At 44.5% G+C, this 26063-nt stretch overlaps 1 protein-coding gene across 2 annotated transcripts in view; it reads right to left on the reverse strand.

Annotated features, from left to right (window-relative positions):
- LOC106609109 (TBC1 domain family member 22B) overlaps window positions 1-26063 on the reverse strand; it is a 186020-nt gene that overhangs the window by 39356 nt on the left and 120601 nt on the right. For both annotated transcript variants that reach the window (XM_014207531.3, XM_014207530.3), the window contains exon 12: window positions 16601-16728. In XM_014207531.3, coding sequence (XP_014063006.1) covers window positions 16601-16728 — 128 coding nt within the window. The remainder of the gene's footprint in view (window positions 1-16600; window positions 16729-26063) is intronic.

Here is a 26063-nt window from a genome sequence, read left to right on the forward strand (position 1 = left end):
CTCTCTGCTCTTCTTCCGCCTCTCTCCTCTTTTTCCACCTCTCCCTCTCAGCCTCTCTCCCTCTCAGCCTCTCTCCCTCTCAGCCTCTCTCCCATCCTCTCTCTCTCTCTCTCTCTGTGCCAGGCCCTCTTCAGCGCAACCTGTTTAAAGATGTAAGAGGGCCACAAAGACGCCTCACAACAAGGACACTTATCCTACACATCGCCTACACGCACACACTAAAGAGAAAAGAGGGACGCATTAAGACGCTGCCTGTGCCACTATGGCAGTCCTCTGCCACGCGGTCAGAGCAGGATGTGTTGGAGTGAGCCAAGCTGCCCAATTCTATCTGCTTTAACAAGCCTGCTAATGAACATGAAGTACAAGACCTCTCTACTCACATTACAATAAGGACATGTCTGTTAAATAAGTCTTATGCCGTTTAGACTAGCCAATACATGTAGCGTGGAATGTAGGCTAGATTGGGAGAAAGGTCTTGCATAAAACGCTAATATGACTGGGATTTACCTTCTCGAGAAGGAGAGATGAAGCTGGAGGAGGAGAGGAATTAGAAAACAGAGGGAGAGATGGAAGAGAGAGAGCTAACACATGGCAGAACACACACCTCATCTCCACTGTCAATCACTCAGGCAGGGGGCAGGCAGAGAGGGTAGAGGGCGGAGTAGTAGAGAGACCGAGAGAGAGAGAGACTGATAGACCGAGACATAAAGAGAGAAACAGATAAACTGACAGAGAGCGAAGGAAGAAAAACAGAGATACAGATAGATAACGTGAGTGAGTAAGAGAGGGAAAGAGAGAGAGGGGGAGAGAGTGAAGTGTTTTGCAGAGTGAGTTATGTCTGGTTGATGATTGCCTATTGGTCTACCCTCACGGCTTTAATCTGACCAGCTGATGGGTAGGAATCAGTCGCTCGCGCACACACAGAGACACAGACACACACTTTATTAACAGAGGGACTTCTGGGAGTGAGTGTGTGATCACCAATCACTGTGATTACCTCAGCCCCATGTTCTTCAACATTTCTCTGAGTCTATATCTCATCTCACTCTCTCTCTCTCTCAATATCCTCCCATTCAACTCTATCTTCCACCCTCAGCCCTTCATACAGACTACCTCATCCTCCATATAAGATCTTCACACTAAAAGACTACAATACACCCTCTGATAATTACTCTATAGTGTGCCGTATGCTTCCAGACTTCCATCTCCAAGCTCCTTCCCTATTGTTATTCCTGGTGCCAGTCCCGGTGTCAGAGTCACAGTATTGGAGAAGACAGGCATTGGTTTGTCTGAGTGGGCCTGACCTGCAGACATGGTGTACAGTACTGAGGTTCACTATGTGATCAGAGGAGAGAGGTGCAGATTCAGGGAGACAGGAGCTACAAACTGCATCGCAAGCTGTCTGTCTCTCATCTCAACCTTAAGTCCCGTGTGGCTCAGTTGGTAGAGCATGGTGTTTGCAATGCCAGGGTTGTGGGTTCGATTCCCACGGGGGACCAGTACGGAGAAAAAAATGTATGAAATGTATGAAAATGTATGCATTCACTACTGTAAGTCGCTCTGGATAAGAGCGTCTGCTAAATGACTAAAATGTAAAATGTAACTAGTCATGTTTGTTGTGGGACTAAACTTCTGCTCTTTGTGGAAAACTGATCACACCAGGATTCAAACCCTGAAGCTGAGAGTAGCCAGGAGAGTTGAGGTAGTGGGTGATGTGTGTGTGCCTGTGTGTGAGGAAAAACTCATGCTGTATCCTGAGGGAGACAGAGGACATCCATGGGAAGGACGTGTGTGTGTGTGTGTGCGAGCGGAGTCAGATCAGCAGCAACACTTCACACACAGGGGGTTAGCACTTGGCGAAATGCTGCAGCATACTGCAGACCAGAGCAGTGTGAAAGCACAGCAAGGTGTTTACGGCGTGTGTTGGGTTCTGTGTGTCCTCACACGTGAAAGCTCAGTCCTGAATGGATTCCGACACAGCTTGGCAGTGTGTTTGTATGTCTACAGCATAGGGGGAAAAAGGACAGAGAGACAGAGGGATGAAGCGAACAGGGCAGTGGAGGAGAGGGATAGAGTGAAAGAGAGAACGGTGTAGAGGAGGAGAGAGGATGAGAAAGATGGAGAGCGGTGCATCAGAGGAGAGGTATAGAGAGATGGAGTGAGCAAAGCGGCAGAGTTCTGTTTTTTATAGAGAGCAGAACAGATTAAGTATTGATGCTTGGGGCCGTGTGGCTGACCCCACCTCTAACCCTGTCTGTGCCTGCTGGGGATTGGCTCTCTGTGTCACCAATCAGCCAATCATTATGAGGCCCCTGGGACCCTGGTGGGGAGGGGTAAAGGGGCTGGGGCCACATCCCTTAGGATCATTTTGCCGTTCCTGTGCCCTGCAGAGGTATACACACTTTCTCTTCCTTACTATATCTCCCTCAATCTCTCTTTAAGCCCTGCAGTCTCCATCTGTCATTCTCTCTCTCTGGATAGACATAATGTAATAAGGTAAAACATTACAGCATTCTCTGACAATATAGTCAACCAAAATATAGGAAAATAAAGAAATAAAAATCAGAACAGACAAATGTTGGCTATACCATTGTCAAAGATAACACTTACATTTTAAGTAAGAGTAGGGCCATTGGCAGTGCTTGAGTTTGGGGAAGCAACAACAACAAAAATCATGTTTTATTTAAAAAAATTATCTTTAATGATAAGTATTCCATGCATCTATCATCGCATTTTCAGACTAATGTAAGATAGTGTACTATTTCTAATGTGATGAGTAGATTGGATAGTCCATAAATTAGGCTAATAATATAACTGATTCACTGTTTGCAGGATATTTCATGCAATTCTACGACACTTTACTCTCCACGACTGGAGATAATAGCAGCATTTTTAATACACAAAAATGACAGGCTAGGCTACTCTGCTGACACTGAAAAACTGAGAACGACATTGTCGTGAAAGCATCCATCTAATTGAGGCCGATGAAAAGGGGAGACACATTGTAGGCTTTGACGTCCATCAAGCCTGGATGAGGTAATTGCCCTAAAAAAAAAAACTGTTCAGGAGCACGAACTCACCCAATGATAGACAGTGAATATGCGAATTTGCGTGCCTCCCGTCTTTAGGAAATGCCCTGGCCTTGTGATTTAAAAGAATCTGCAAATTCTAATGATAATCTGTGGCAAAATCATGCTCTCTGGTGTAGTGTTTTGAGGGATTGTATATATTTTTGTATAGACAGCAGTAATTATATACTGTAATTTTAGTAATTTACTTTAGGGGAAGCTTCTATTGGAGGCGCCACCTATAAAAATAGGGCAGATATGCTGTGAACCATTCCAACAGCTAGCACAGTTCTGCCTAAACCTAACTATCTTCCGCCCAGATGAACAAAGTTGTTTCTGGCCATAAAGAACAGGTACGTATGATTTCGTGAAAAGCAGCAAACGGACAGCATTGAGTCTTTTATTAAAGAATGTAAAACAAACAGAAACAAGCAATAGGCTACAGCTCGCTTCACAGTTTCCCTGCCAAATAGGCCTATATAATACCTTCCACAAAAGGTTTTGCTCGACAACAACACACGTAAGCCTGCATAGCATAGTTCTAGAGAAGGGAATCTACCTCTCTGTCTTGGGGCTCTTTACAATGGAGCGGTGTAGCAGTAGTGATGTGGGCAAAAATATATACAGTTACATATCAAGGATATTATTTTGGACGATATATCGTATCGTTTTGACAGTATCGTACCAGAACTCCAATTTTTCCTTCATAGCTTGTTCTCCTTTTTAAATAGAGAGCCAATTTGTTTTCAGCACTTATTTCCATGACTGAGGAAAAATAGTTTTCTCATGGCTCTCTCTTGTTCCTCTGCAGCGGACATGTGGTGAGAAATATTTTGGGGAAAATGGAATTGCAATAAAATCACAGTATTGAATTGCAATACATATAGAATCATGAGAATCGCAAATACATATCGTATCGACACCTAAATATTGTGATAATATCATATTATCAGGTCCCTGGCAACTCCCAGACCTATGTAGCGGCACACATTCTGCACCATGCATACCGTGTTTCTATCTTCCTGGTTACACAAGGGTGGGGGGGGGGCTTTCTGCTCCTTAACACCCCCTTGCTAATGCATTCACACAGAGCCACTTGCTAATTTCATGCTCCGTTGCAACAAGGATAATTTGGACACCCCTCTGTCAGGGACGAGTGGAGCGTGGAGGGAGGGAAGGAAGGGTGGGAACAGTGTGAATGTGTGTGTGAGGGGTTTTAGGAACAGTGGTTTGAGTTGGTGTGTGGTATGGGTATGAGAAGAAGCAATGAATGAACATCCATTACATGCAAACACACACTTTGTCTTTCTCTCTGGCGCACACAATCAAATGGTAGCCCACCTTCAAAAGTCATATTTACTCTATTTCAGTCCAGCCAATCATATTGGTAATACAATGGTAATTCACACATTCCCTTCTCTGTGTGAACAGCTGTGGAGGGCTGCTGCATTATGTCGCCTGTTTGACATTTGACCTGTGATGTGCGGCAGAACCACCACCGTACTTCAGCGGTCAGCAGCAGAACCCCTAAGGGCTGTACATGCCATGCCCTGATCCTACCTGCATTAATGACACACACACACACACACACACACACACACACACACACACACACACACACACACACACACACACACACACACACACACACACACACACACACACACACACACACACACACACACACACACAGGAATAGCCCTAGGGCTGGCTGCAGGCGTTTCCACCTCCAGGTCTGTCCACAGTAACTACCTGTGAGAGCGGATACAGGACCCAACCAATGACTACACTGTATAATAAGGCCACAAACGCACACGATGGCACGGCAGTCATGGCATGGCTAATAACAACCTGATACAAATCGAATAATCCCACGTGGTTAGACTGTGCAATTTACACGCATATGTAAGTCATTTACAAAGCAACTAAAGCAGGCGATGATAATGAATGACAATGTCTTGTGAGTGCATACGGACACATGGCGTTACATATGGAGGATGTGTTGGAGAGCAGGGTGGAGGGAGCAGATGGGCTGACTGCAGAGAGAGAAGTTCAACACAGGTTAAACCCTCCCCTAACATACTGCTGCTCTAATGGCACAATACTACAAGCCTGTTGAGGCTCAGCGGCTCACAAAGACCAAACACACACACACACACACACACACACACACACACACACACACACACACACACACACACACACACACACACACACACACACACACACACACACACACACACACACACACACACACACACACACACACACACACACACACACACACACACACACCAGCCTAACCAATAACTACACATGCTCTGACATTGCTTTGCACTCTTCTCTGGTGTTCATGAAAACAATCACTAACTGTGCAACAGCACACTTATGCTGCCACTCGATGGAGAACATTCTATACGTGACATTCTACAGCCTACAGGCTTGGAAACAAAGCCAACCTCCCCGAAATCTCACAACACAAGAAGTATACATGTACTCATACGTATACTCATACGTGTACAGACTCTCAGGTTTGAAAGGAAGAACTATATGTCCTCTTCCTGACACAATAACCACTAATGTAAAGAAATCCCCTCTGAACCTTGTGTGACCGAATTTATCTTTGGAAGCATGTCGAGAGCAGCCTTGGTAAATACAGTATAAACCTTCCCAGTCTGATGGAGAATGTAGGGGAGGTATAAAGGAAGAGAAGAGGCGAGAAGAAGAGAAAGGAGAGGTCTCCAAGACAAACATGCCCCAGTGAGAGCAACAGACAAAGACAGTAAGGCACTGCTGTGTTGTCAAAAGGCCATATGGCTCAGCAGGAGATTAAATATTAATGTGTGAAAGTGGGCTAATTCGGACACTACTGAGATTTCCTTAAGGTCAGTTAAGGCGTCCGAATGCTTTCCAGTTGAAACAGTTCGATAGAGTTTGTGCATATACACTACATTACCAAAAGTGTGTGGAGACCTGCTCATCAAACATCCCATTACAAAATCATGGGCATTAAAAAGGAGTTGGTCCCCCCTTTGCAGCTAGAACAGCCTTCACACTTCTGGGAAGGCTTTCCACTACACATTGAAACATTGCTTCAGGGACTTGCTTCCATTCAGCCACAAGAGCATTAGTGAGGTCAGGCACTGATGTTGGGAGATTAGGCCTGGCTCGCAGTTGGCGTTCCAATCCATCCCAAAGGTGTTCGATAGGGTTTAAGTTCAAGGCTACGTGCAGCCCAGTCAAGTTCTTCCGCACCGAACGCCAAACCATTTCGGTATGGACCTTGCTTTGTGCATGGGGGAATTGTCATGCTGAAACAGGAAAGCGCCTTCGCCAAACTGGTGTTCGATAGGGTTTAAAGTTGGCAGCACAGAATGGTCTAGAATGTCATTGTATGCTGAAGCGTTAAGATTTCCCCTTCATTGGAACCACACCATGAAAAACAGCTCCAGACCATTATTCCTCCACCAAACTTTACAGTTGGCACTATGCATTGGGGCAGGTAGCGTTCTCCTGGCATCCGTCAAACCCAGATTGGTCCGTCAGACTGCCAGATGGTGAAGCCTGTTTCATCACTCCGGAGAACATATTTTCACTGCTCAAGAGTCCAATAGCGGCTAGCTTTACACCACTCCAGCTAACGCTTAGCAAAGGAAACATATTACATGAAGCTCCAGACAAAAAGTTATTGAGCTGACGTTGCTTCCAGAGACAGTTTGGAACTCAGTAGTGAGTGTTGCAACCGAGGACAGATAATTTTTACACGCTACATGCTTCAGCACGCGACGGTCCTGTTCTGTGAGCTTATGTGGCCTACCACTTTGCAGCTGAGCCGTTGTTACGCCTAGATTTTTCACCTTCACAATAACAGCACTTACAGTTGACTGGGGCAGCTCTAGCAGGGCAGAAATTTGACGGACTGACTTGTTGGAAAGTTGTCATCCTACGACGGTGCCAAGTTGGAAGTCACTGAGCTCTTCAGTAAGGCCATTCTACTGCCAATGTTTGTCTGTGGAGATTGCATGGCTGTGTGCTCGATTTTATACACCAGTCAGCAACGGGTGTGGCTGAAATAGCCGAATCCACTAGTTTGAAGGTGTATGCACATACTTTTGTATATATAGTGTATTATGACGGGATTTTGTGATGTTTTTGTTTGTTTTAGACTTCGGGGAGTCTTTTCCCGGCTGTTCAGGGACACAAAAAAAATTCTGGAGGCAAGTTTGGAGCCGAAGTCTACGCCCCTTCGTCTGTGACTGATCAACAGTAGGGATTCTTCAATGAAGTCTTTGTTGTCATTCAACGAGAGACGACTCGTTATCATGCACATTATCTCATAAACAAATTATGGAAAATTGCACGACTAAGATCTCTTCGGCAAAAAAAATCTAATTTAATGACAGATTTCTTGAGATTTCTTAGATTCATTCTGACTATTTTGAGGAAGTGTATATGGACAAACAGTACTACTGCTGCTTTTTTCTTGTTTTTCAAGCGAAGGCTTTTAAAGGGAATATGGGAGCACACTCGCTCGGTTCGGCTAGGCGCCAGCTGCACTGAAGCATGCTGATGCCTTTACTCTGACACAGACGGTCTCAGGAGCATGTGGAAAGGAAAGGAGGGGAGGGAGGGACACAGACCGTCATAGGTCCCTCAGAGAAGGGCGAGAGAGTGTCGTCATTCTCAACTATTTTGCAAATGTATTAAATATTAAAGGACTGAATTACAATACATTTTTGGTTTTGTTGAGGAAATTAATCTGTTTAAACTCTCCATTATGGTATACTTTTTCAAGTTGTATAATTATTGATAATCACTTCTCCACCTTGCTACAGCAGCCTAAACTTCGAAGTTAATCTCAGTGCCTAGTCTTCAATTTAGTTACTGGGTTACTATATAAACCATACAGTGACTTCAGAAAGTATTAAGACCCCTTGACTTATTCCACATTTTGTTGTGTTATAGCCTGACTTCAAATATGATGAAATATACTTTCTCACCCATCTACACACAATACCCTATAATAACAAAGTGAAAACATGTCTTTAGAAAATTTTACATTTTGCAAATTTATTGAAAATGAAATACAGAAATATCTAATTTACATGTATTCACACCCGAGTCAATACTTTATATATTTGATATGACAGGTTTGCCATATCAAGAAGCTGATTAAACAGCATGATCATTACACAGGTGCACCTTGTGCTGGGGACAATAAAAGGCAACTCTAAAATGTGCAGTTTTATCACACACCACAATGCTACAGATGTCTCAGATTTTGATGGAGCATGCAATTGGCATGCTGACTGCAGGAATGTCAAGGAATGTTAGCTCTAGTCCTTTTATTTTTATCCTAAAAAACTCCCTTGTCCTTGCCGACAACAAGCATACCCATAACCTGATGCAGCCACCACCATGCTTGAAAATATGAAGAGGGTACTCAATGATGTGTTGGATTTGTCCCACACATTACACTTTGTATTCAGGACACAACGTTTATTTCTTAGCCACATTTTTCATAGTATTACTTTAGTGTCTTATTGCAAACAGGATGCATGTTTCGGAATAAGTTTTATTCTGTACAGGCTTCCTTCTTTTCACTCTGTCATGTTGGTTAGTATTGTGGATTAGTAATGTTGTTGATCCATTCTCAGTTTTGTCCCATCACAGCCATTAAACTCTGTAACTGTTTTAAAGTCACCATTGGCCTCATGGTAAAATCCCTGAGTGGTTTCCTTCCTAACCAGCAACTAAGTTAGGAAGGATGCCTGTATCTTTGTAGTAACTGGGTGTATTGATAGACCATCCAAAGTGTAATTAATAACTTAACCATGCTCAAAGGGATATTCAACATCTGCTTTTTTTTTTACCAATGGGTGCCCTTCTTTGTGAACCACTGATAAACCTCCCTGGTCTTGGTGGTTGAACCTGTGTTTGAAATTAACTACTGGACTAATTCTATGTGTGGGATACAGAGATGAGGTAGTCATTAAAAAAATATGTTAACTATTATTGCACACAGAGTGAGTACAAGCAACTTATTATATGACTTGTTAAGCTAATTTTTACTCTTGAACTTATTTAGGCTTGCCATAACAAAGGGGTTGAATACTTATTGACTCAAGACATTTCAGCTTTAAATGTTTCAGAATTTGTAAGCATTTCGAAAAACATAATTCCACTTTGACATTTTGGGATACTGTGTGTAGGCCAGTGACACGAAATCTCTATTTTATTATTTTAAATTTGAGGCTGTATCACAACAAAATGTAGAAAAAGTTCAAGGGTTTGAATACTTTCTGAAGGCACTGTACATTACCTTTGTGCCCAGACATAAAATGGCCCCATTTATGTGTTGTTTTCTTCCTACTCAAAATGATTGGGGAAGGGATCATTTCTACACTGCAGACCCTACTTGGATATAAACCCCCACAATGGCAGAACCACACATCTGAGAACACCGCATGTAGAGGATGTCTTTAATCACTGTTGCAGTAGCAGACATTTTCACTCAATAAGAGAAGACACACAGCTTTTTACCGTTTAGCTACGTATTAGATTGTGTGTGGGTGTGAGACTTGTGTGTGTGGGTGTGAGACTTGTGTGTGTACCGTGTGCGTGTGTGCATGTGTGTGCTGAGTATGCGTACCGTGTGTGTGGGTATACTGTGTGTGTGTGTGTGTGTGTGTGTGTGTGTGTGTGTGTGTGTGTGTGTGTGTGTGTGTGTATTGGGGGGTTGGAGATGAAGAGCCAGGTGGAGGATTGAGAGGTCCCTGTAGACAGGTTGTTGGCAGTGATCATACGGTCATAACTGAGGGGAACAACCGAGGTTGTTAGCCCAAAGGTCAACCACTCAGGGTTTAATTCATGTCGTGGTCACTCCACGCAGGCCCGACCATTGATTACAAAAACTCCACTCATTCACCACTCAAACCTCCAAAAACTCATATCAGCAAGTATGAAGTCTAGACAGTTATTCCTTATCACAACCCATCATCCGTGGTTCTATAGTACAGGCAGCACATACTTCATATCTGCCAGGGCTTGCAGAGCCAGGGCTCAGAAGTGTTTTTGGAGAAAGTCGGCTATGTGATTTACTACCAATAATTCATAGGTGGAAATCAATTGAGTTTTATCTGCAGTTCATTTTTGGTAGGCAGCAGCTCACTGTTGACTTCATAAAAGCTGAACGTTTGAGGCCTTCCTGACTGCTGCTCTCTGGGATTACGACCTGGGAATTTGACTGGGTGAGTTCATAAGCAGTCAGAACAGTGATCTCGCGAGTATATTTAAACTTCATAACAACGCCATGAGAGTTTACAGGCTAACCACTTACTAGTATGGTCAGTGACTTTATCTTGCCACTAAGGGGCTTCTCCTGCCATTTTGCTTTATTATTACGTTTCATAATGTCCTCTGACTGAATCTACAACCTTCACTTTGCCTGTGTGTGTGTGTGTGTGTTCTCTCCCAGTCAATACAGGGGGAAGAACGGTAATTGAAGGAGAACAAGGGTATAGGTACACAATTACACCCCTCTACCCTCCGAGCGCCCCACCAAGACGTTGATGCCACAGTATTTAAAGTGAGTCATCAGGAGAGGAGGGTCAGCTTCCTATACATCCCATAATGTAGACACACATTTTATACTCCAACACAGAGAATCAATAGAGACGCAATAAGTAATATCCTGCTATTATTGACTCCTAGTGTTATCCTAACAAGAGAGCACACCACAACAAAGTACATACATCAACAAGCATCTAAATCAATGGGAGGGTCTGATAGTGGTGGATATAGAGGTACAGAGGAAGCCCTCCATCTCTCCCTTCATAATTTCTTCCCTCTCTATAACGCTTTGAGGTAAACAAAATAAAAGCCACTGCCACTTGTCAGACCACACACACAAGGGCGCACGAAGTCTGTGTGGCTCGTCGATATGGCTGAAGTCTGTGTGGCTCGTCGATAGGGCCCCCCCCCCCCATCAATCTATTAGAATGTCATTCCATATCACTATAAAACGTTGATTAAGTGTTGTTGTCCATTAGTTTACACCAATTAGGGGAGGGGTGGTAGAGTTAGGGGAAAATATATCACAATTAATATATATATTTAAAATAATATACATTTATGTAAAATACACTGCTCAAAAAAATAAAGGGAACACTTAAACAACACAATGTAACTCCAAGTCAATCACACTTCTGTGAAATCAGACTGTCCACTTAGGAAGCAACACTGATTGACAATACATTTCACATGCTGTTGTGCAAATGGAATAGACAATAGAAATTATAGGCAATTAGCAAGACACCCCCAATAAAGGAGTGGTTCTGCAGGTGGTAACCACAGACCACTTCTCAGTTCCTATGCTTCCTGGCTGATGTTTTGATCACTTTTGAATGCTGGCGGTGCTTTCACTCTAGTGGTAGCATGAGACGGAGTCTACAACCCACACAAGTGGCTCAGGTAGTGCAGCTCATCCAGGATGGCACATCAATGCGAGCTGTGGCAAGAAGGTTTGCTGTGTCTGTCAGCGTAGTGTCCAGAGCATGGAGGCGCTACCAGCAGACAGGCCAGTACATCAGGAGACGTGGAGGAGGCCGTAGGAGGGCAACAACCCAGCAGCAGGACCGCTGCCTCCGCCTTTGTGCAAGGAGGAGCAGGAGAAGCACTGCCAGAGCCCTGCAAAATGACCTCCAGCAGGCCACAAATGTGCATGTGTCTGCTCAAATGGTCAGAAACAGACTCCATGAGGGTGGTATGAGGGCCCGACGTCCACAGGTGGGGGTTGTGCTTACAGCCCAACACCGTGCAGGACGTTTGGCATTTGCCAGAGAACACCAAGATTGGCAAATTCGCCACTGGCGCCCTGTGCTCTTCACAGATGAAAGCAGGTTCACACTGAGCACGTGACAGACGTGACAGAGTCTGGAGACGCCGTGGAGAACGTTCTGCTGCCTGCAACATCCTCCAGCATGACCGGTTTGGCGGTGGGTCAGTCATGGTGTGGGGTGGCATTTCTTTGGGGGGCTCGCCAGAGGTAGCCTGACTGCCATTAGGTACCGAGATGAGACCCTCAGACCCCTTGTGAGACCATATGCTGGTGCGGTTGGCCCTGGGTTCCTCCTAATGCAAGACAATGCTAGACCTCATGTGGCTGGAGTGTGTCAGCAGTTCCTGCAAGAGGAAGGCATTGATGCTATGGACTGGCCCGCCCGTTCCCCAGACCTGAATCCAATTGAGCACATCTGGGAGATCATGTCTCGCTCCATTCACCAACGCCACGTTGCACCACAGACTGTCCAGGAGTTGGCGGATGCTTTAGTCCAGGTCTGGGAGGAGATCCCTCAGGAGACCATCCGCCACCTCATCAGGAGCATGCCCAGGCGTTGTAGGGAGGTCATACAGGCACGTGGAGGCCACACACACTACTGAGCCTCATTTTGACTTGTTTTAAGGACATTACATCAAAGTTGGATCAGCCTGTAGTGTGGTTTTCCACTTTAATTTTGAGTGTGACTCCAAATCCAGACCTCCATGGGTTGATAAATTGGATTTCCATTGATTATTTTTGTGTGATTTTGTTGTCAGCACATTCAACTATGTAAAGAAAAAAGTATTTAATAAGATTATTTCTTTCATTCATATCTAGGATGTGTTGTTTCCTTTATTTTTTTCAGCAGTATATATATATATATATATATACAGTTGAAGTCGGAAGTTTACATACACCTTAGCCAAATACATATAAACTCAGTTTTTCACAATTCCTGACATTTCATTCTAGTAAAAATCCCGTCTTAGGTCAGTTAGGATCACCACTTTATTTTAAGAATGTGAAATGTCAAAATAATAGTAGAGAGAATGATTTATTTAAGCTTTTATTTCTTTCATCACATTCCCAGTGGGTCAGAAGTTTACATACACTCAATTAGTATTTGGTAGCAATGCCTTTAAATTGTTTAACTTGGGTCAAAAATTTTGGGTAGCCTTCCACAAGCTTCCCACAATAAGTCAGGTGAATTTTGTCCCATTCCTCCTGACAAAGCTGGTGTAACTGAGTCAGGTTTGTAGGGCTCCTTGCTTGCACATGCTTTTTCAGTTCTGCCCACACATTTTCTATAGGATTGAGATCAGGGCTTTGCGATGGCCACTCCAATACCTTGACTTTGTTGTCCTTAAGCCATTTTGCCACAACTTTGGAAATATGCTTGGGGTCATATTCCATTTGGAAGACCCATTTGCGACCAAGCTTTAACTTCGGGCCTAATGTCTTGAGATGTTGCTTCAATATATACACATAATTTTCCGTCCTCATGATGCCATCTATTTTGTGAAGTGCACCAGCCCCTCCTGCAGCAAAGCACCCCCACAACATGATGCTGCCACCCCCGTGCTTCACGGTTGGGATGTGTTCTTCGGCTTGCAAGCCTCCCCCTTTTTCCTCCAAACATAACGATGGTCATTATGGCCAAACAGTTCTATTTTTGTTTCATCAGACCAGAGGACATTTCTCCAAAAAGTACGATCTTTGTCCCCATGTGCAGTTGCAAACCGTAGTCTGGCTATTTTATGGCGGTTTTGGAGCAGTGACTTCTTCCTTGCTGAGCGGCCTTTCAGGTTATGTAAATATAGGACTCGTTTTACTGTGGATATAGATACTTTTGTACCTGTTTCCTCCAGCATCTTCACAAGGTCCTTTGCTGTTGTTCTGGGATTGATTTGCACTTTTCGCACCAAAGTATGTTCATCTCTAGGAGACAGAACGCGTCTCCTTCCTGAGCGGTATGACGGCTGTGTGGTCCCATGGTGTTTATACTTGCGTACTATTGTTTGTACAGATGAACGTGGTACCTTAAGACGTTTGGAAATTGCTCCCAAGGATGAACCAGACTTGTGGAGGTCTACAATTTATTTTCTGAGGTCTTGGCTGATTTCTTCTAATTTTCCCATGATGTCAAGCAAAGAGGCACTGAGTTTGAATGTAGGCCTTAAAATACATCCACAGGTACACCTCCAATTGACTCAAATTATGTCAATTAGCCTATCAGAAGCTTCTAAAGCTATGACATCATTTTCAGAAATTTCCCAAGCTGTTTAAAGGCACAGTCAACTTAGTGTATGTAAACTTCTGACCCACTGGAATTGTGATACAGTGAATTATAAGTTAAATCATCTGTCTGTAAACAATTGTTGGAAAAATTAATTGTGTCATGCACAAAGTAGATGTCCTAACCGACTTGCCAAAACTATAGTTTGTTAACAAGAAATGTTTGGAGTGGTTGAAAAACGAGTTTTAATGACTCCAACCTAAGTGTATGTAAGCTTCTGACTTCAACTGTATGTGTGTTTCCCGTCCTTCATGAGATCACCAAATGAAACACACTCGACATGACTGTCCCTTAAGCGTCCATGGACCATTCCCACATTCTCAAAAATAGAAATATTGTTTAATTATTCAAGCTGTTGATGTCCAAGGGTCTCTCTGTGTTCCACAGTTTCCATTCCAATCTCGAACACTACAGAGCATAGAGGCAGCGTATTTTATGACCGCCCATAAAACAGCCGACTTCCCGCTCTCCCCCTCTACGAGAGAGAGAGAGAGAGAGAGCATGCTGTAGAGTGGACCCACTGTAACCTGATCCTTCAGATCATCATAGGAGAGTTATGACAGTAACTAGGCTTCTCCAAAACTGCACTCTGATGCCTACCAAACTTGCCAACAGCCAGTAGCTAATAGTGGGTACTCAGCACCCTGTTGTCTCTCTAATCACTCTGACATCAATGCAAATGCAACAAAGTTCAAATCGAACACTTTGTGCGACCCTGAGTTTGAGTGGAATAGGGTTACTTGTTGCACAGCGAGTCAGACTATGCTATGCATTTGAGTGAGAAAACAGAGTTTTGATGGCCTCCATTAAAAAAAAGGAGGATCCCATCAGCTTCCTATAGGCTAGGCCTACTATATATTTACTTTGAAACGTTCCTAATATGAAGCACACTGCTTCTCTTTACAACTGGAGTAGCCTACCTGGCTGGCAAGAAAATGAACTGCAGGAAAAGCGTCCTGAATTCACTATTCAAGTGCAAACGGATGACGTCTTTTTTACCATGTCCCTGTCCCGACAGGTGCATGATAATGGCCCATTCCAAATGGTCCACAGGGATGCTGGCCCATATTGACTCCAATGCTTCCCAAAGTTGTATCAAGTTGGCTGGATGTCCCTTGGACCATTCTTGATACACACGTGAAACCGTTGAGCATGAAAAACCCAGCAGGGTTGAAGTTCTTGACACAAACCGGTCCACCTGGCACGTACTACCATTCCCCATTCAAAGGCACTTAAATCTTTTGTCTTAACCATTCACCCTCTGAAAGGCACACATAACTCAATCCATGTCTCAATTGTCTCAAGGTTTAAAACTTATTTAACCTGTCTCCTCCCCTCCATCTGATTGAAGTGGATTTAACAAGTGACATCAATAAGGGATCATAGCTTTCACCTGGTCAGTCAATGTTTTGCATACTCAGTGTATAGTGCACTACTTTTGATTAGGACCCATAGGGATCTGGTGAAACATAGGGATTAGGGTGCCATTTGGGAGATAACCAAGGTAGTAAAACTTTATGGTTTAATTAGGAAGTAGAATAGAGAGAGGGTGCTGTGTTTTTATGTCCTTACAAAACGCCTTCCTTGGCTCAGTGCTGTGCTGTTGCATGGTGTATTATACTGTACGTGACGGAACAAAGGAGAGTAGTTTGTTAGATAACAGCCTACCTGTGGCCTAGGGTGTTCTAGCATTTAAGTAGCTCCCTCTGGAGCACATGTACAATACATTTTTAAAAAAAGGAAAAGATAACAGGCTACCTTAGATGATGCACTGCTGAGGCAAAGGAACACAATACAGGACACATACACCTGCTTCCTACATAGAACCAGTCCTTCAGTGCCGCAGTCATTTTTATCTCTCCGATACTTAATGGATCAATTCATGTCATTGACGAACCCTCAAGTCCACCGCCAGTTTATAGTCAGACAGAAAAGCAGCAGACACTGTGGCCCTTCAGGGCCAAGCCACAGAGTTCTGCACCATTGTCCTATTGCAGCCTTTCAAAGGCAAGCTAGGTCCTACAATCTGAGGGGAGGGATGGAGGGATGGGAAGAAGTAGAGGAGTTATAAAGGATGGTTTGTTAACAAGGCTTTTGTTTAGTAATAGTTCAGTGGTGTTGAGGCTCGGGCTCATTGCTCTGAGCTGCTGACAGACAGAGATTGAGAGATAAAGAGCCAGAGGCACAGACCACAGAGGAGAGGACTGACAGAGATTGATGACCTCTGCTGGATAGGGTCTTATGAAGGAACACAATGGGAGAATAATACACACACGATGCGCTGTGAGTGAGTGAAATGTGACAATTTGTGTGAATGCATGTGAGCATTTTGTGTGTGTTCCTGCGCACGCACACGCGTGTGTGTACCCACAGTATGTGTGCGTGTGTACGTGTGTGTTTGTGGTGTGTGTGTACCTGGTAGGTGTCCCAGAGGCGTATAGTGCAGCGTAACGGCAGCTCTCTCATCAGCAGGTTGTTCATCCAACGGAAGGCAAACTGGAGATACTCCACTTCATACTGCTGCATGTGGACGTGCACCATTTCTGAAACACACCCATACACACAGACTCGTTAAACTGAAACACACACACTTCCGTCAAACAATGATCAACGCACACACAAACAGTATGCACACACACACCCGTCAGACACTGATGAACACACACATGCGTAATTCACATGGACAGCCACTGATAATCTTCTGATAACCACAGCACACACACACAGACACACCTTTCTCTTTCCACCGATGATGGCTGGGCGGTCAGACAATACAGCAGTAATTGCATAGCTGTCAGTGGATCTCTCAAAGAACATTGAAGCTACTATAGAGCTAGGGAGAAAGACAGCATTATAACAGTGTGTGTTTCGTGCATGCGTACGTGTGGGTGTGTGGGTGTATTACTGGGAGTGATTGACACTGGGAGCAGGGAGGGAGAGACGAAAGACTGCAACCAACCAAGCCGACTTGTGCTATAGTAGACTAATAGCTGCCATTGCTAGGTTATTTATCATCAAATATGATTACGTAGTACCAGTCTTGACTGCATCAAACCGGGAGAAGCTAGTTAACCTAGCTAAAGTTAGGTAGCTAGGCAAAATTAGGGTAGAGTACATGCGCTTTCGCATCCAACAGTTACAAATAATTCCATTTAGAATATTAAGTTGCAGCCTACCTGTTGGCTCTTGGTCGTTGTATTCTATACCTTTACATTTACATTTACATTTAAGTCATTTAGCAGACGCTCTTATCCAGAGCGACTTACAAATTGGTGCATTCACCTTATGATATCCAGTGGAACAACCACTTTACAATAGTGCATCTAAATCTTTTAAGGGGGGGGGGGTTAGAAGGATTACTTTATCCTATCCTAGGTATTCCTTAAAGAGGTGGGGTTTCAGGTGTCTCCGGAAGGTGGTGATTGACTCCGCTGTCCTGGCGTCGTGAGGGAGCTTGTTCCACCATTGGGGTGTCAGAGCAGCGAACAGTTTTGACTGGGCTGAGCGGGAACTGTGCTTCCTCAGAGGTAGGGGGGTCAGCAGGCCAGAGGTGGATGAACGCAGTGCCCTTGTTTGGGTGTAGGGCCTGATCATAGCCTGAAGGTATGGAGGTGCCGTTCCCTTCACAGCTCCGTATACCTCTCTTTTAACTTTATCTTCCATTGATTAGATACACTATATACGCAAAAGTATGTGAGACACCCGTTTAAATTACTGGATTTGGCCATTTCAGCCACACCAGTTTCTAAAAGGTGTATAAAACCGAGCACACAGCCATGCAATCTCCATAGACAAACATTGTAGAATGGCCTTACTGAAGAGCTCAGTGACTTCCAACATGGCACCGTCATAGGATGCCACCTTTCAAACAAGTTAGCTTGTCAAATGTATGTCCTGTTAGAGCTGCCCCAGTCAACTGTAAGTGTTGTTACTGTGAAGTGGAAAGGTCTAGGAGCAACAACGGCTCAGCCGCGAAGTGGTAGGCCACACAAGCTTACAGAACGGGGCCGCCGAGTGCTGAAGCGCGTAGCGAGTAAAAATTGCCTGCCCTCGATTGCAACACTCAGTAAGTTCCAAACTGCCTCTGGAAGCAACGTCATCCCAAGAACTGTTCGTCAGGAGCCTCATGAAATGGGTTTCCATGGCCGAGCATCAATTACGTTGTAGACAATTCTGTGCTTCCAACTTTGTGGCAAATGTTTGGGGAAGGCCCTTTCCTGTTTCCGCATGACAATGCCCCCTGTGCACAAAGCGAGGTCCATACAGAAATGGTTTGTTAAGATCGGTGTGGAAGAACTGGTCTGCACAGAGCCCTGACCTCAACCCCATCGAACACCTTTGGGATGAATTGGACCGCAGACTGCGAGCCAGGTCTAATCAGTCAATATCAGTGCCCAACTTCACCAATGCGCTTGTGGCTGAATGGAAGCAATTCCCCGCAGCAATATTCCAACATCTAGTGGAAAGTCTTCCCAGAAGAATTGAGGCTGTTATATTAGCAAAGGGGGGACCAACTCCATATTAATGCCCATGATTTTGGAATGAGATGTTCGACGAGCAGGTGTCCACATACTTTTGGTCATGTAGTATATCTCCTAACTTTTGCCACACACACAAGGCTTTATGACTGTAGCCTATTGCCACTTTGATGACTTATGATTGGCCAACAACAAGCTACAAGCGTCACACCACTTGTGAAAAGCAAGAGCAGCAGCATAAATGATCAAATGTCTCTCGCTCTCTCTCTACTGCAGCAGTCACGTTTGGGATCTGTACGGGCCCTTCCGGACTAGTCAGCTAAAATTAAACATACCTGAGAACCGCGACAATCATATCAGATCCGACCCGTTACATTATTTAGAGTTCTGTATCCGGAACGACTCGTGTCCCGGATTAGGTCTTGGGTACAGGTGGATCTGTGAAGACCTCTAGTGTGCATAAATCAGAGACTCTGACAGAGCCAATCAGTTTGTTTGCATCAACAGAGTGACCAGGGTAGTGCAATTAGTTTTTCTTCACACACAATAAATTAACGCAACACATTCGGCAGAAAATAGCTTCATATTCATCAGATGAAAAGAGAAGTGCCACACTATTTAGCCAGCAGCCACACATAAGTACATTAGCTTACAGGGGAAAAAAACAAGGTATATTTTGCAAAAACGATGCACGGCCATCCGATTCCTCATGTTTATCATAGAAGAATGTAGCCAGCTACATTTCCTAAAGTTTTGCTTGAAGTTCATCTTGCATTTTAACTACCCGGAGAAAAGCACGCATTAACGTGACCCCTGCTGTACCCATCACGATTCACTTCATTTGTCACCCGACACATGTCAACGCACATCAACACTTCACATTAGTTCGTTCTCGCATGCACACCCACACAAACACTCTCAGAGGGTGAGGTAAACAGTGAGCACTCTCCCCTTTTGCTCTCTCGTCTCCACAGTTTAATTATCACATAGCTATGCTCCGCGTAAACAACTTAGGCCTACCCTCATTAACAGTGAATAAATCACAGTAATATATCACTTCCAAACAGCTTCCCTAATAAGAGGAAACAAACACTTTAGAGGAAATAAATATAAAAAATCTTGAAATTATACTTCTCACATCAGAGGAGTTGGAGGAGTTGGCTTGGCTAAAGTACACTCAGATCTGGTACCAGGCTAAGACTAATGGTAAGAAGAGTAGAGAAACCATCCTACTGTGTGTGTGAGAGAGAGTGGAGAGAGAGAAAGTGAGTGAGAGAGAGAGAGAGAGAGACTAAGTAGTGAGAGAGAGAGAGAGAGAGAGAGAGAGAGAGAGAGAGAGAGAGAGAGTTGTCTGAGTTCCTCCTGGTCCCCTGGAAGTTAATTAGTTAGTTATTGTTTATCTGTTCTAGAGCCAGTAGAGGAGAGAAACAGCTGTTATAGCTGGGGAAGAAAGACAGAGCGAGTTAGATGATTATTAGTGTTTGCTTCAGTACTACGGAACCACTCTTTCTGCTCCCTTTCTCTCTGCTCTCTCTCTCTTTCTGCAATAGAGAACATTATTTTACTCTGTTACAAACCCAGGGAGGAGGGAAGCACCTGCATTTTATTGGTTGAGGGTGAATTCAGTCAAGCCTGTGGTTGAAATCGTTTGCCCCAAAAAGTACTTTACCAGATCAAAATCAAAGTCAGTGGTAATTAACTCATGAATTTTGTTTGTGAGTAGTCAGACTATAATATGGTAAAGAAGATGCCAGTTTTAGCAGGACTGTTTGTTTGGTAGAGAGTTGTGTAGAGAGTTTAGCATCCGGGCAGACTCCGACTGGCAGCACACGGCCTGCTAGGTAGATTTGGGTTGCGGGAGGACAGTTGGAGGTCAGGGGTCAGAGAAAAGACAAGTGATGGCACTGAGATGCATTCTGCTGAGCTCCACACTTCTCCCTGACGTCTGCTCTCCTCCATCTATCCAACAATTACATCTATGCCGTGACCCTCTTTTTCTCTCTCCGCATTCTCTCTCCCGCTCTCGTGCGCACTCTTTGTCCCTCATCTCTCTCCTCTTTCTCTCTCTCTCTCCCTCCCTCTCTCTCTCTCTTTTCTCAGATGTATTTTTCTTCATCCATCTCTTTCCCCCTCCCCCTTTCTTTACTCCTCTCTTTTCCCTCCCTCTCCCTCCCTCTTAGCTACGTTTTCAGTGTGCATGCCTGTCTGAACGGTTCTCTTTTTCAACTACTTGACCAGACCTCCAGTACTCTGACAGCATGCACCCTGAAAGATAGGTCCTCTATAGAAACCATTTTCCATGACATACCAACAGCGTGTCTTTTTGCATCTGTGACAGCTCTGACATTGTCATGTTTCAGTGGCAGGCAAAGTTGATTACGTAAGGAGATTGATAGACACACCACAACAAGCCTTCTTAGCTTTAGTGAAAACTGTGCATCCTATATTCTTGAGTGTGTGTGTGAGTGTCTGTACTCTATATCCCAGGATGACAGTTGACAGTGTGACTGTCTGTATGCCAGGCTATCAGTTCTTTCTCTCTGTGCGCTTAGTGATGGCATTTGTCACAACGGCAGGAACGCGTCATTCAGTGACGACTATGCACTGACGACTATGATCGAAACCATCGACCAGGGACTCCAGTGTCCATGATCAAAGTCAAATCCAGCTATAAAGAAGAACTCCCTAATACTCTCACTTACAAAACTCTTCAAAGCACAATAAACAAATGTTATTTTTTGATGCAAATGAATTCATGCATATTTGAGTTGCTTTTATGGTAAACAATATAGCAATATGCATAGTGCTGCTAAGACGGTAGAGGAAAGTCAGGCTCTATGGGCCTGTGTGAATCAATAGGTTATGTGTAGGTAGATTGAGAGGTCTAGAGGAGATGAGAGGAGCTCAGAGGAGAGGCAGAGAGATCAAAGGTGGGGTGACTGCAGGTTGAATCCTCACAGCAGAGACTTGATGTCAGAACAACATGAAGCTCAGCCATGGACCTGTAATCACAGGCATACTTAAGAGAGTGCAAAAGGCACATGCAGGGAAGCACGAACAGTCACACAAACACACACACATCATGCGCATACACACGGAATAATACCATCTAACATCTTCAAAGGAAACATACAACATACATGATTCAGAGCGCAGAAACCATGCCGTTTCTCTCCTTCGTTTGCATAAATAAATTCACCTTTAGCAATTTCCATGCTGGTGAACACTGAATGTATTCTGTATTCACACAGAACAGAGAGATCAGAGGAAAGATGTACAGACCTTAGAGACAAATACATTGAAAAAATTTTTTTTAAATACATTTTAGGGGATAGATCAGCTTTAATATTTCAGTTAGATTGTAGCTTCCGGTGAACATTAGTGTGCTGGTAGAAATGACACGCTTTAGTGTCACGATAAGAAAACGGCGCTATCGTTTAATACTGTGTCGTTAATTAGAGCGAAGCCCCTGATTGTTGCTAAAAGCACCCGGTGACGGTTCTGCCTTTTGGCTCCTGAGTAGAGGGGATTAAATGAATTGCATAATGAGGGGAGCAGGGGCAGCCAGGGGTGGAGAGGCGAAGAGTTCCACAGACTAGAGACGGCTCTGTTTTAGGTATAGAGTCAAAGGGGGGAATCCCAGGGCCTCAGAGAGAAGATCAAAAGGTTAGGAGGATCTCAGCATCCAGATCAGGACTAAGTGGCTAGACAGTTAACTCACCTTGTGTCCCATGTCCGACAAGCGTCATCTCACGCTACACTACCACTCAACAGCCTAATGGTCCAACTGATACAGCAGCCCAACATAACTAAATGGACATAAACCTCCATACCTGTCTGCATTTCCCAACACTTCTGGAAAACAGTGTCTAACTCACTGACTAATGTCATCTGTAACATCAACTCAAGTAGAAAATTGAAAAGTGAGTATAAAGGATATCTTTAGCTGTGGTAGGCTAAACGCATAAAAAAAACGACCTCCCCTTTTTGGCTTAAACTAGGTTTTGTTCCCGTCCCACTCTCCTGGATTGAAGGTGACCGTTTTCTCCTCCTCATTTATCTAGAGCACACCCTGTGCACTACCTCCTCAGCGCATTCATTTTAATTGTGAATGCACTCCTCTCCATGCCTGGGTCTGTTTAAAGGGCCTGAGAGCTATGATGGTAGTGTGGGCCGCGACGGAGCAGGGGAACATGGGGGATTACAGGACGAGATAGGGGGCTGTCATCGATCACGTGAGGGACAAACGCAACACACACATCTATATGCCACACACACACACCACCTTATCTCTGCTTAGAAGAGATATAGATAAATTCCCTTAGTACATATCTTCCATACTGTACTGCACATACAGGAGCCCATCTTTCTACTCTTCACAAACTCCTTGTGGCATATAACATGTTAACACCCATTTAATCAACACATCTATCAACTTAAGAACCCTGTTCTTAAAAGGCACAAAACAAAATGTGCAATCTCGACCACCACGACACCCTGGTCAGGCAGCTAATGACAGACAGCAGTGACCCTAAGGCGGCTACTGTGCAGTGAGTGAACACAATGGCATGACTGACTGATTTCTAAAGCTATAGTGAGTGAACACATTGGCATCGACTCCATTCTAAAGCTCCACACTGCCCAGGCCATCCATCCATCCACAACTATCCACGGGGAGTGTATTTCTAAAGAGCAGCGAGAGAAGAGAGGAGACGAGCTGCCGCATCCCTGCATCAGTCGGTCAAACATAAACAAAGCCCAGAGAGAGGGAGAGAGAAGGGGAAAGGAAATGGAACAGAGGGAGATCGATGCGGTCTTTTAGAGAAACACAGCCCAACACAAAGGAGGAGAAGATAGAGAGGAGAAGAGATAGAGAGATGTGTATTACTTCTGCTGTGTTGTGTGGAGAGGAGATTAGGCCCTGAGAGAGAAGAGAGGAATGCCATGGGGAGGACAAAGAGGAGATTTGAGGGACGCACAGTCCCACACACGGTTAGGGTGCATGCAACCCCTGTCTTAGTCAGAAGTGAAAAATGTACTCTTCATATTGAGTTAGAACCCTTCAGCTTGAATCTATTTCTCTACACACGCATGAATTTCTGAATGGCATGTGATGTTCTTGTCAAACCCTTACAAAAGTAGCATGTCTGACACCAGCTCTCAAAGACACAGCTCGCTGTGTAGTCACATGGGTCGCGCGTCAGCCAGGTTGTTACAAAAGCAGACGTCTTTCATTCCAGCTATCGTCATATCATCCTGGCAAATCAACTATTATACAACTATCTGTCCTTGAATATACCAAGCTTGAATAACCTCTAACACATTACAGAATCGGAGTGAATCTCAAACATACTCAACTGCCTCAGTGGGCGTATAAAGTATAAGCTCACTGCACTAGTTCAGTTATACCGTCTGAAGTAAAGTTAACATTCTTTGAAACATTCTGGGGAAGTCTGAAACAAATAATATAGTATAAAGTCAGATATTCAATGAGGGGGAGTACACCAGGTACCCCTCCACTCCTGCACCCCTCATCCCTCCATCCTTCCACTTCTCCTCCCCCGTAATAATACAGGCCTGTAATAACAGAGCTAGAGGAAGCAGGGAACTGCTACAGGAGGACAGGACCCAAAGGCTCAGATGACATGGTACTGTAGGCAGAGACCTGGTTATACTAGAATAGGGGTAGGCAACCCTGTTCGTGGAGTGCCGCAGGTACTGTATGATTTTGTTCCATCTAGGCACCACACCTGACCAACTGAGCTAATTGATCAGTTCAGTGATTGCCTAAATTCAACACACCTGGTCTTCCAGGTCGGTTAAATTAAAATAATTTAGTGTCTGCGGCACTGCAGGACTAGGGTCGCCTACCCCTGTACTAAAATAACCAGGGTGGTTGTTTTGACCCGAGATGGGTCGTTCACCAAAATGTGTTAGTGATTTGTCAGGGAAATATTGGGGCCTATTGGAGGTTGAATGTTCACTCCTCTGCTAAATTCAGCCTAGACTATGCTCTCTGCTATATAGGCTACTGTACTCTATGGACCTAGTGCTACACAGAGGCAGAGAAAAGGGAGAGTTCTTGAGGCATTGTGCCAAACCGTTTTCCTCTCTCCACCCCTGTCGATTTTAGAGGCAAGTGTGGGTGGTTGAGGGTCCAGGCAGGGCTGTGCTCTCCCACTCTCGCTATTCCTCTCTGTTCTGTTTCCCCCTCTTCTCTCTCTGGTCTCTCTGTCCCTGTGGTGTGTTTGTGCTTTTCTTTCTACTCGCTCGCTCTACTCTCTCTCCTTTGCTCTCTGTTTGAGGGAGATAAAGGCAGGTGAGCTGGCAGTGTTTGGGCTGAAGGGCAGGCAGGGAGAGACTGAAGGACAGACCTGAGCCACTGACACAGAGCAGACGAGTCACAGGGTAGGACAGGACAAAGTGTTAATGGAATCAGACACTGGGGTGAGATCAGCACCACTCCACCACCTCTCCCCTCCGTCACTGGTGGTCAAATTGGACTGTATCAGCCAAAGTATCAGGAATTACAAGACTCTGCTGTAAGTCCGTATAACACAACACAGATCAGTTTCTGTATTATCATCATCAGGTGGAGATCAGTTTCTCATGTCATCACACATTTGATATGCATGTAATTTAATCTATCAGCATCACTGCAAAGGACAATGCAAGGTGAGGTCAATTCACCATTACACTGTTAACTCGTAAAGCACCTTGAAAAGCCCTATAAAATGCAGCATCATTAGTATCTAATATAATTACAGGGGGAAATTAGAAAATATCTCTTCATACAGTGTACAGTCTAAGCAGATATTGTGGTTGCTGTTCCAGCATGATGTGGCTATTCAGCTGTATGACCACAATGTGTCTTTGCTGATGGCATCACGAGTGAGGGACAGTTTAGGTCTTTCTCTCACCATCTCTCACACTACCTCCACGCCTTCCTTCCACTCCCATCTTTCTCTGTCGCGTCCAGACGCTCCCCTGTGCCTACAGACATTGTCAGGGAAGGCTGGCAGGCTGGTCGGATTCTGTCATGTCCCTGTGGCGCTAAGGCAGCTCCTCCTTTCTGTCACCTGACAGAGCAGAGCCATATGGCTGAGGAGCCAAAGGAGAGCCAGAGGTGTGCTTCAGGAGCATGTCTGAACATCAAGGCCACAGCCCACCAAGTAGCACCAATCTGGGCAGGCCATCTCTCAGTGGTACACCTCCAGCCCTGGCTAACACACACCTTATAACATCAGAGACTGTGGTAGGGGAAACCTTACACAGTGGTAATAGGATCAAATACAACCTGGTTTGTGTACCACATAGAGCAAGAGACTAAGGCTGATATGTGTCTCTGAAGGAAGGGAATGTAGCAAGGGCACTGATCTATCTCTTCACCACAGCTGTTG

Source organism: Salmo salar, chromosome 07 (genome assembly GCF_965601325.2).
Source record: "Salmo salar chromosome 07, fSalSal1, whole genome shotgun sequence".
Classification (NCBI taxonomy): Eukaryota; Metazoa; Chordata; class Actinopteri; order Salmoniformes; family Salmonidae; genus Salmo; species Salmo salar.